The 12,486-nt window shown below is 43.2% G+C and overlaps 1 protein-coding gene across 1 annotated transcript in view; it reads left to right on the top strand.

The window, feature by feature from the left end:
* DNAJC16 (DnaJ heat shock protein family (Hsp40) member C16) overlaps nt 1-12,486 on the top strand; it is a 37,465-nt gene that overhangs the window by 20,309 nt on the left and 4,670 nt on the right. Inside the window, exons 8-13 of the mRNA XM_030877747.2 lie at nt 7,498-7,628; nt 9,318-9,501; nt 10,481-10,663; nt 10,805-10,881; nt 12,020-12,100; nt 12,192-12,290. Of these exons, the coding sequence (XP_030733607.1) occupies nt 7,498-7,628; nt 9,318-9,501; nt 10,481-10,663; nt 10,805-10,881; nt 12,020-12,100; nt 12,192-12,290 (755 nt within the window). The remainder of the gene's footprint in view (nt 1-7,497; nt 7,629-9,317; nt 9,502-10,480; nt 10,664-10,804; nt 10,882-12,019; nt 12,101-12,191; nt 12,291-12,486) is intronic.

Here is a 12,486-nt window from a genome sequence, read left to right as displayed (position 1 = left end):
TGTCACCTTGTTTCAAGATGGCCCTCCCATTTTATCTCAAGATGTCATATAAATAAACAGCAAAATCGAGCACAGCAGGAGAGGAGAAGAAACTAGTTTTAATCTCTTCCTTTAGGGACTTCCCTGACGGTCCAGTGGTTAAGACTCTGCACTTCCACTGCAGGGGTGCGGATTTGATCCCTGGTCAGGAACTAAGATCCCACATGCCTCGCTGCACAGCCAAAAAATTAATTAATTAATTAATTAACTAAATAACATCACTGGAAAAAAAGAAAAAAACCCATAAACTAAGTTAAAGAACATACGCTGAATATTTATCTGATCTTAAGATAGGGAAGGGCTGAAAACATTGGGGAAAATCTTGTTGGAAAATCTTAATAACTTGATTATAAGTTTTAAATTTTTATATAAATGCTTAAGAATTTTTGATTAAACAATAAGGGAAGTAATTACAACCAATATAAAAGGGATCATTATCTTTAATTTCTAATGAGCTTCTTCTAATCAAGGAAATCAACCGAAAACTTCTTGAGAATGACCACTTAATGAGTACAGAATGACCACTTAATGAGTACAGAGTTTTAGGGTGATGAAAATGTTTTGGAACCAGATAGAGATGAGGGCTGCACAACGCTGAATGTACTAAATGCCACTGAATTGTACACTAAAATGGTTAATTTCATGTTATGTGAATTTTACCTCAATTTTTAAAAAAATGTTTAAAACTTCCCCCCAAAACGAAGTGAACAAAATCCTGAGAAGAGATTCAAGTGACTAATAAACACCTTTAAAAAAATAAATCTCACTAATAATCAGAGAAAAGCAAAATAAACATTTTCTTCTCTCATCAAATTGTTAAAGATTTTTGAAGGAAAAATCCTCAGTAGAGTTGAGACTACAGAGAAACAGGGGCTTGTCTTTCTTGCCTTGCTGGAAGAAGCCTCAAAAGTTTTCCGAAAAGCGATTGGGTGATAAAACATCAACTGCCTAGCAGAAGAGCACTCCTGAGTACCTGCTGTGTGCCAAACACCGCTTTCTGTGGTGAGGGTGCAGCCCTGGACAAGACTGACAGAATTCCCCATCCTGTGTTCTAGTGGGGACGACAGACAATCAGCATAACATACTCTGTCGTGGTATTTATATAGTGATACGTGCCAAGGAGAAAAATAAAACAGGGAAGAGGGTATTATGGGAGAGGGTTCACATTTTTAAGGTGGAGCAGCCAGGAAGGGCCTCATTAAGGTGACACGAGGAAAGACCTGAGGGAGGTGAGATTACCTTTTAGGGCTCTATCCTAAAGGAATAGGAACTCAGGCAAAGAAGTACATACAGAGATGTTAAGTATCATTCATAATACCAAAAATGAGGTGGAAATATAAACATCCAACGGCAGGATAATTATTGGTACATCCCAGAGACTATTATATAGCCATTTAAAATGGCAACTCGAGAATACTTAATGATGGGTATAATTTTCCTAACATGATGTTACAGAGAAAGCAGGATGCAGAATTGTATATGCAGTTTATTCACTGACCTCAATTTTGTAAAGTGAGTGCATGTGTGCATGTGTACACACAGGAAAAAACTAGAAATAAATACATCAAAACATTAATGGTTATCTTTTGATGGCGGAATTAGGTATTATTTCAATATTTAGGTTTTCAAAAATCCCTATAATGGACATGTATTTTTTAATATTTTTAATGTTATTTTTTTTTAAATGGTCAAGAACCCTTTGATACTTTCTCTTATAGGAGGCTAGAACGAGAAGAAGGAGAAATTCTCTAAAATCCTTTATTCAGTACATTCACTGACTGCCTGCTGAACACTAAATACAGAACAGCTCCGACATCCAGTTTAGTCTTCGTCCTCCTTTGACTCACAGTCAGGAGAGGAAAAAGACCGTCCATTGTAGTAGGTGTCTCACTAAGATGGAGGGTTCCTCCGGGTGCCCTGTGGATGTAGAAGGGGTCCTGAGACTATGGGACTAGGGTGTTGTGTGTGACAGAACCAGATGGGGAAAGTGGATAGTAAGGAAGGGAGAGCAGGTTTAAGAAGAAGGTAATGAGTTCAGTTGTGGACATAAGAATTAGAACTGCCTTCAGGAAACCCAAGGGGAGATGCCCATCAGGCAGGGCTCTAGATCCAAGGAAGGGCGGAGGGGCTGGAATAGAGATTTGTGAATCGTCAGTGACTGGTTAGAGGGTGAAATCTTTAGTGTGGGGAGATCTCGCAGGCATCGTATGTAAAGTAAGGAGAGAAGGCAGCCAAGGACAAAACTCTGGACAATCACCAGCAAATAAAAAGAGGGGAGGGCTTCCCTGATGGCGCAGGGGTTGAGAGTCCGCCTGCCGATGCAGGGGGCACGGATTCGTGCCCCAGTCCGGGAAGATCCCACATGCCACGGGGCGTCTGGGCCCGTGAGCCATGGCCGCTGAGCCTGCGCGTCCGGAGCCTGTGCTCCGTAGCGGGAGAGGCTGCAACAGTGAGAGGCCCGCGGACCGCAAAAAAAAAAAAAAAAAAAAAAAAAGAAGGGATGCCTGATGGCGACTAAGAAGGAGCCAAGAGAGGGTCAGGAAGCAAACAAATGCCAGTTGTGGAAGAGAGGAAAGAAGGTCATCTCAATCCAAGATTAATCTGTAAGATTTCCTAAATTGCTTTTTAGTGATAGCTTGTACTCTTGGGAATTGTTATTTATTTATTCCCTGGGGAAAATCGTTAATCAGATACATTAACAAAATTGCTGGTACAATGGATGCTTTACCAGTTTGCTCTTTATGAATGTAAAACTGCATTCTTAACATAAACTGAGTCCTCCCAATGGCAAGGGGCTTAGCAAACACTAGTAGCACTAGTGGTTTCTCTTAGCTCTAGTTAACTTGTTTTCATCTGCTGTACAGTGGCTATGGCCACATGATAATGGGTTTATTCATTCTTCTGTTGATGGACATTTCGGGGCTTTAGGACCAGTGATGCTGTGGACATCCCATGTATCCCGGTGTACCCAATCACAAGTTTCTACAGGACGGCAGTTTTAAAAATGTGGTTCACAGACCCCTGGGGGCGGGGGGCGGGGGTCCAAAAGACCCTTTAAGAGAGACTGTGAGATCAAAGCTGTCTTCACAGGAACCACTAAGACATAATTTGTCTTTTCTCTGTGTTGACGCTTGCACCGATGGTGCAAAAGCAATGGTGGGTAAACTTTCCAGTGCATAACCACCAAGTGCACACACCAAGGCCCGGGCACCAGGCTGCCGGTGGCCGTGTGTTCTTCACGCCTAAGCACTCACCGTAACAACACAGAGGGACAACTCCCATTTCACTGAATAGCCTTGATGAAGCAGTAAGAAGTATGAATTTTATTAATAGGTAAATTGACACTCAAGTCCACGTCTTTCTGGTATCTTTAATGTTCTCTGTGACAAAATAGGAAGTGTGCAGAAAGCTCTGCTGCAGGCCAAGTTGGGAGGGTGTCCTGGGGACAAATGTCTGTGTGGTTGCCTAACTCAGGAGTTTTGAACTGGCAACTTTTCTTTTTTTTTTTTTGATGGAACATCATTTTTTACTTGAAAGAATAATTGACGGACAACTATGGTTACTCAGAGTTAGGGCAGACATTTTCTTTAAAATGAATGAAGTGAGCCTGGCACTTTAAGGGAAACAACTCACAGCATCTGTTGCTGACGATAGAATCCAGGCTTCCAAGGAAATTTTAATTTTGAAAAATTTGTATCAGCCATCGTGACCTTGATAGCTTCTCAAACTTGCTTACGAGATTGGTTCATCGATGTGATGCATTTTTTCATATGAATAAAAAAATTTGTCAGCGTCTGGGAGATCAGTGAACCAGTATTTTTCGAATGACCATGCATGAGCAAAAGATCCATTCTAAGTGCACGGCGATCAGTGAATTTTACCTTCTTTATTTTTGATCAGTGAATTTTAATTTAACAGAGTACTAAAAGTTCATGGATGGGAATTCCCCCGCGGTCCAGTGGTTAGGACTCTGCGCTTCCACTTCAGGGGCACAGGTTCGATCCCTGGTTGGGGAACTAAGATCCCCCATGCAGTGCAGCCAAAAAAAAACAAAAAAAGTTCATTGAATCCACATAGCAACTAACTTTTAAGAAACTACCATTTGTCCAGTTTCGGTGTAGTGGCAAAGAAGGATATCCACAGTTATCTGAAAAGCTATTAAAATAAACCTCCCTTTTCTAACCATATATCTGTGTGAGGCTGGGTTTTCAACCAAAACAATATGTGACCCCCGATTGTATATAGAAGCAGATATGAGAATCCACCTATCTCTCCTATGAAACCAGACATTAAAAAGATTTGTAAAAATGTAAAGCAGTGTTAATCTTCTCACTAAACATTTTTTGGTTTTGGAAATTATTTTTTTTAATGTTTAAAAAAAGTTATTTATGTTAACATATATGGCTTTATTTTTTTTAATGATTAAATATATATATATATCTTTAACTTTACTAGCTAATGTGTTTTCCTAAGTACATTTCCACCAATCACGTGTGAGTGTTCCATTGCTCCATATCCTTGCCAACACTAGACCAATTTAATTTTTCTGATATGAATGGTGTTGATTTTTATCAGATACTTTTTACACATCCATTATGATTATCCAGAGTTTTCTTCTTTCATGTTCTGTAATGTGCTAAATCATATTAATCATTTTCTAGTGTTAAATCTAACTTGCATTCATGAGATAAATCCAACAGGATCATTATTTATATTTTGCTTTCAGTATATTGCTGTATTCAGTTTGCTAACATTTTGTTTAGGACTTTCACATTTATGTTCAGAAATGAGATTGACTTCTAACTTCTCTTTCTCAAGATGCCCATGTGAGGATTTGAATCATGAAACGAGATGGGGTGTGTTCTCCCTTTTTCTCTTCTCGGGAAGACTTTGTATAAGATTAGATTGTCCTCCTTGAAAATTGGGTCAAAACCACCTACGTAAAGCCATCTCAGCCTGAGTTTGTGTTCAAGGAGAGATTTTTGACTACTGACTCATCTTCTTTAATGGTTATAGAACTAGTTAACTCTTCTCTTTTTCAGATGTTGTTTTATTTTTCTAGAAATTTTTCTGTTTCATCTAAATTTTCAAATTTAAATGTATATGTGTATATATATATGTGTATGTATATGTATATATTTTTAGTTTCTACAACATAGGGAGTGATTCCTCCTCGTCATCCTTTTTTTTTTTAATATTTATTTTTTTGGTTGCTCCAGGTCTTAGTTGCAGCAGGCTCCTTAGTTGCAGCTCCAGAGCTCCTTAGTTGTGGCTCCCCAGCTTCTTAGTTGCAGCACTCAGGCTCCTTAGTTGTGGCATGTGAACTCTTAGTTTCGGCACGCATGTGGGATCTAGTTCCCTGACTAGGGATCGAACCCTCATTGGGAGCATGGAGTCTTATCCACTGTGCCAGCAAGCAGGTCCCTTTTTTTCTTTTTTTAATATTTATTTATTTGGCTGCGCCCGGTCTTAGTTGCGGCACTTGGGATCTTCGTTGCCACGTGCAGGATCTTCCTTGTGGCATGCAGGATCTTTAGTAGCGGCATGCAAGCTCTTAGTTGTGGCATGTGGGATCTAGTTCCCTGACCAGGGATCAAACTGGGTCCCCCTGCATTGGGAGCGCAGAGCCTTAGCCACTGGACCACCAGAGAAGTCCCTCGTCATCCTTGATAATGGTTATTTGTGCCTTCTCTCTTATTTTCATGATTGGTTTTACCAGAGGTTTGTCAATTTTATTAGCTCTTCCAAAGAACCAATTTTGTTTTTGTTAATTCTTCTTCTTATATATTTATTTTGTTTTATTGATTTCTATATTCATCTTTACTATTTCCTTTTCTCTACGGTTTGTTTTTGTTTGTTTGTTTGTTTTTGCGGTACGCTGGCCTCCCACTGCCGTGGCCCCTCCCGTTGCGGAGCACAGGCTCCGGACGCGCAGCCTCAGCGGCCATGGCTCACGGGCCCAGCCGCTCCGCAGCATGTGGGATCTTCCCGGACCGGGGCACGAACCCACATCCCCTGCACCGGCAGGTGGACTCTCAACCACTGCGCCACCAGGGAAGCCCACTACGGTTGTATTTTTGCTGTAACTTCTTGATATGGATGTCTAGTTCATTAATTTCTTTTCTATTATATTCATTTTAACATTACTCTCCAAGTACTACTGATACTTTATCTGAGTCCCAAAGTTTTGATAAATAGTATTTTCATTAATCACTTCAAATTCAAAATATTTTCTTATATCTGATATGCTTTCTTCTTAGGTCAATAAGTTATTCAGAGTTTCTTAATTTCTAAACAAAAAGGGATTTTCTGGTTTCTATCTTATATTGATTTCTTGTTTAATGGTGGTCAGAGAAGCTACTATATATAAAATTTCAGTCCTTTGAAATATATGAAAGTCAGTAATAACAAAGTGGTCATATTACAGTTTTGTTGTCCGCCTTTTATACTCAGTAACATTGTTACTTTGGAGTTTTGTGGGGGGTTTTGTTTCTTTCTTTTTGTTTTTTTGGCCACATGCAGCAAGGCATGCGGGACCTTGGTTCCCCAGGGATTGAACCCGTGCCCCCTGCAGTGGAAGCACAGAGTCTTAACCATCAGACTGCCAGGAAGTCCCAGGGAGTTTATTTTCAATTGTTCAGTTTCCTATAAATCTTGAAGTAAATTTGCCTAAAAATTCCAAATTATTGACTTTTTAAATCTGCTACCGTACAACAGTATATAAAAGTTGTCCAGTGAAAAGAGCACTTGATTTTTCCTTTGACCTGAGATAGCTACGTCATTGCTCTCAGCCCTGCTTTTTTTTTTCTTTTCTTTTTTTTTGTCTGCGTTGGATCTTTGTTGCCGCCTGCAGGCTTTCTGTAGTTGTGGCGAGAGGGGCCTACTCTTCGTTGCGGTGCGCGGACTTCTCATTGCAGTGGCTTCTCTTGTTGCAGAGCATGGGCTCTAAGCACGTGGGCTTCAGTAGTTGTGGCACGCAGGGTCAGTAGTTGTGGCTCATGGGCTCTAGAGTGCATGCTCAGTAGTTGTGACGCACGGGCTTAGTTGCTCTGCGGCATGTGGGATCTTCCCGGACCAGAGCTAGAACCTGGTCCCTTGCATTGGCAGACGGATTCTTAACCACTGCGCCACCAGGGAAGTCCCAGCCCTGCGTTTTTTAAAAAGATCACCACATGTTTATCTGCTCAAATGAGTCTGACGTAAGTGGTTTTGTTACTTTAGCCAGGATCAGGCACTTGTTTTTTTTTGGTTTTTTTTTTTTGGCCGCACTGCACGGCATGCGGGATCTCAGTTCCCTGACCAGAGATCGAACCTGTGCCCCCCACATTGGGAACACGGAGTCTTAACCACTGGACCGCCAGGGAATTCCCTCAGCTACATGTTTATTAAGCTGTAAGTAAAGCCCATTTTCAGTGAGAAAACTGAATCGGAATCCACTGTCTCTTGGTTTTTCTCCAGGCCCGAGGTATGAAGAAACAGGTCATTGATGACTTTATCACCCAAAACAAGTATCTGTTGGCAGCCAGGCTCACCAGCCAGAAGTTGTTCCATGAACTCTGCCCCGTGAAACGGTCTCACCGACAGAGGAAGTAAGGACTGAAGGCTTTGCCCCTGCTCATCAGTGCAGCAGAGGGGCATGTTGCATTTTACTACAAGGCAGTTAAACGTCGACCCTGAGACAATCAGAATTTATTCTTCATGTAACAGATATTGATGAACAACTATGACAGTGAGGGGTATAACAGTCCAGGGCACCTTAGGACCAAATTATCGGGTGTGCCAGAGAAGATCCCCCTAAGAGGTAACACTTTAGCTGAGCCCTGAAGGATGAGTAGATTTTGCCGGGTGTCAAGGAGAGCCTGGGTCACTGTAGAGCAGCATGGAGTAGGAGAGAGTTACTGTTCCTACCAGAGTATTCCACACAGGGTGAGCCTCTGGGGGTCTTGGAGAGGAGCCAGGTTAATGACTAAACAGTAGAGAAGTGAGAGTACTGAGGAAATGGTAAAATAATTAAATGGGAATAGTAAGGCTGAGGCATACTTATTCATACAGAGTGTCTAAAGTCTGGAAATACAGGGAAAATACTTATTATACCTCTTTCAGATTAATGAATCAGTGCCTTTAAATTTAGGGCTGTTTCATCTGTGAAAGCTGTCTGGGTATGAGTGAAGGCTGTCTGGATATGAAAGGAAAACATTTTGATCACGTTATGTGAAAATACAACTAAAATATTGTTTAAAATAGGAAAACTTCCCTGTGTTTCCAGGCTTTTCAGTTTCCTTTATAGACTAAGAGAAGAAAGACTTTAATTAACCGTAAGGCAGGTGATCCTGGGCTTTAAGGATTGTTATTTATACCGCCTTCAGAAAGTATCCCCAGTCCACGCACTCCTCCCCTTCGTTAGCACCGCCACCCTCGCCAGGTCACTGTCACCTCTCGTCGAGGCCACCGCGTTAGCCTCCTAACCTCCTCTGCCTCCGCTCCACTCTCCCACCCTCAGTCAGTTCATGTCAGCCAGCGATCCTCCTAGCACTGTGAATTGGCTCGAGTGCCCCAGTCTCAGGGTCTTTGCACTTGCGGTGCTCTCTGCCTGGAGTGCTCAGACCCCACTTCCTCTTATGGCATCTCTTTACACCTCTGCGCAGCCAGCCTGATGGATCGTGACTCCCAGCCCACCCTTGACTCTCTCCCCTTCACTTCTTTTTTTTCTCATGACCCTTGTCACTACTTGTCACGATCTGTCCATCTATCTATTTGTTATCTGCCTTCCACACTGGAATATCAGCTCCATGAGGGCAAGAGCATTGTCTGTCTTACCTGGCATCTATTGAGTGCTCAGTAGTATTTGAGAGAATGAATGCATGAATGAATGATTAGATGAACTTTCCCTTGGCACCACTACAAAGGAAGCCCTTCAGAATGAGGCCCAGTGGCCCTGGCCTCAGATAGGCTCAACCAGCCCTGCCTACGGTGGGAGAACTAGAACAGGTGCCTTCTGCAAGGCCCTTCTGCATCAGGGGTTCAGTGACCATTGCCTTCAAAGGCATCTCTAAATGTCATGAAGTTTGGTTTGGGGAGAGCATCACCAGTCTAGAAAGAAGCGGGTCCTTAATGCCTTGGACATTTTCTCTCATTAGAGGTTCCCCCATGAAGCTTTCATTCCTAAAACATGCTCGTTCACTTTGTAAATGAGCGTCTCCTCTCTTTCACCTTCACTTGCCATTCAGGTTCTAGCCGTGGCCTCAGGGATTAAAGTCTTCTCTTTTGTTGACATGCAGGTACTGTGTGGTTCTACTGACCTCGGAGGCTACCAAGCTGAGTAAACCCTTCGAGGCTTTCCTGTCCTTTGCTCTGGCAAACACGCAGGACACAGTGAGGTTCGTGCACGTCTACAGCAATCGGCAGCAGGAGTTTGCCAACACCTTACTGCCAGACAGCAACGCCTTTCAAGGAAAATCAGCGGTGAGTCGCGGATGCTGTCCTGGTCTCGAGCTCTTCACAAGCACGTGACGCTTAGTTCTGTGTCCTCCTTCCTCAGGAGTTTTCAGTATAGATTCCAGGAAGTCCAGGAATCTCTGAAGCCTGTTTGTTCCGTTTTGTTTTGCCTTATGTTTTCCGAGTGCTTGGAAGCCATTTGACTTTTTTTTTTTTTAATTAAAGTATAGTTGATTTACAATGTTGTGTTAATTTCCGCTGTACAGCAGATTGATTCAGTTATATATACATTCTTTTTTATATTCTCTTCCATTACGGTTTATCACAGGATATTGAGTATAGTTCGCTGTGCTGTCCAAAGCCTGTTTTGAAAGCACTCCTAAACTAGTCTTTAACCATGCTGATTTCACCTCCTAGATTTTCAGCCTTGGACCTTCACAGAAAGCATCTTCCCTCTGGGTAAAGATTAAAGAGCATCAGCCCCTTTCACCAGTCTCTCCCCTTGGCAGGTCTAGTCTTACAGTACCTAGTTTGTAGAATCTTCCTTAGGCTACCAGTAATAGGCTTTCCAAATGTCTCCCTTCTGTGCTTCTGCCTCTTTTACTTCATCCTAACTGATTTCACCTTCCTTTCCCCTCCTTCATCATCACTCTCTGCAGAAGCATGAAATTCTTCTCTGTCTTTTTCATCATCTTGGTAATTATGGAAAAAAATCTCTCGAAAAAACAAAGGTTTCCTTCTTTATGGCATTAAGTCAGAAGTTATAGAACAAAGTCTATTGAGAAGAAGGAGCTTTAACTTTAGCAAAAGCTCTGGAAAGTCACCACAAAACTAATTTCTTTTGTTAGAAAAATGTCAGTCTCTTGCAGATATTGTATACTCATCCATACCTGTGTTTGAGCTTCGCTAGACCCGTTTTTTCCATCCTCCCTGGAAAAAACCCAAGCAACAGTAACTTCGCATTCTTTTGAGAATTCTCATGGTTTTTGCTCTCTTTTTCTCCCAGGTGTCTATCTTAGAAAGGCGCAACACAGCAGGGAGGGTGGTGTATAAAACCCTGGAGGATCCCTGGACCGGGAGTGAGAGCGATAAATTCATCCTTTTGGGTTATCTTGACCAACTGCGGAAAGACCCAGCTCTTCTGTCCTCGGAAGCTGTGCTCCCCGACTTGACCGATGAACTTGCCCCTGTAAGCACATAGCCAGGAGAGCGGGCACTGGGCAGGGCTCCTGAGCCCCCAGAGCAACAGTGCCATGTTGGAGGCAGGGGTCTTCTCCCTCCGGGGCTCAGGGGTTCAGGCCTGACCGTCACCCATTTTCTCCCTCAACAGATTTTTCTCCTTCGGTGGCTCTATTCTGCTTCTGACTACATCTCAGACTCTTGGGACGTCATATTTCACAGCAACTGGTAGGAGTATTGCCAAGTTTGAATTTCTTTCTCTCTGTTAACTACCAGGACCGCTTTTTTTTTTTGCGAAGAGTCCACTCTTCTTTGATTTCAGTGTGGACTCCATAGGCAGGTGGAAGAGTGTTTACATATTTTCAACAACTGTTCCCCTTTTTCTTTCTTTCAGTGACTTCCCTTTTTTTTATATTTGCTGATTGACCCTTTCCCACTGGTGGGGAAAGAAAGGATCACCCCTGGCTGCCCCTCCAGCTAGCAGAGCCTGGGACCATCCTCTTCATCAGAGCACCTCTGGTGTCCAGCACAGGGCCTGACACACATGGAGTCCAGTGAATAGATGCACAAATGAATCAGTGAATTAATTGGAGAAGGGAGGGCTATACCATTCCCACCCCAATGAGACCATGAGCTCCTGAGGACAGACCATGTCCCACTCATGTTCGTGCTTCCTGGCCGCCAACCCAGCTCCTGAAAAACATCAGGCCTTTGATGGGTGTTTGTGGGTGAATAAAATTTCAGAACACCTAGTGGAGATCTTGAGAAGTCAACGTTGCCTCCCTTCTCCTCCCCTCTGGGCCACATCTGAATTATTCTGGCCAGAAAAAAATAAATAAATCAATCAAAATAAAGGAAATAATTCCACAGACCTTTTTAGTCACCTGATACTACCCTTGACATTAGAATGTTCCTCCATGTTTACAACTTAAATCGTTTGTTACCCATCTTATTGTTTCCTTCTGCAGAATTTAGTCACCAAGCCTGAGACACAAAAGCTTTTTGAATAAGTGATCTGTGCATTAGAACAGTGAGGGAAAAACCTCTGCTTTCACCACCACCACCCAAAAAAACCTCTGTTTGTATGAGATTAGAAAGTGTCAGACTTCCCTGGCGGTCCAGTGGTTAAGACTCTGCACTCCCAATGCAGGGGTTACGGGTTCGATCCCTGATTGGGTAACTAAGATCCCACAAGCTGCACGGCGCAGCCAAAAAAAAAAAAAGGTGTTTGTTGATGTGAAAGCTTTTCGGTTTGGGGCTGTTTAGGGTTTTTCTCTTAAGCCAGAGAGGAGAAACCTACAACCATTCATTGGCACGTCACAGCAGCCCACATAGAGCTGACCAGAGCTTGTGAACTTCATTGTAGGCGGGAAATGATGCCCCTTCTGTCCCTGGTCTTCTCTGCTCTCTTCATCCTCTTCGGCACCGTCATCATCCAGGCTTTCAGGTAAGAGCCTCCGTGTCTGCTCAGTGCCGTGTCTGAAGGGTGAGCCCCGGACCGTACAAACCTTCTGGAAAAGTCCTTTTTCTTACTTCAGTGACTCAAATGAGGAGCGAGAGTCAAGCCCTCCAGACAAAGAGGAAGCCCACGAGAAGACCGGGAGGACAGAGCCAAGCTTCACCAAGGAGCCCAGCAGGTCGCCCTAACCAAACACCAGCACCTCGCCCTCAGCAGCAGCCCCGCGCGCCGCGGGGTCTGATAAGCAGCGTCCGAGGGGCTAGTACAGCTCAGAGCCCTGGCTCCCCCCCTTGTGAGAGATGTGGATTTAGGCAAGAGTCGCAGCTGACGAGCGCTGCCTGAGACTGCCTAGGCGTTCAGACGCAGGACTAGTT

This window comes from Globicephala melas, chromosome 1 (assembly GCF_963455315.2).
Source record: "Globicephala melas chromosome 1, mGloMel1.2, whole genome shotgun sequence".
NCBI classification, from domain to species: domain Eukaryota; kingdom Metazoa; phylum Chordata; class Mammalia; order Artiodactyla; family Delphinidae; genus Globicephala; species Globicephala melas.
This window is presented reverse-complemented; position numbering and strand designations above follow the sequence as displayed.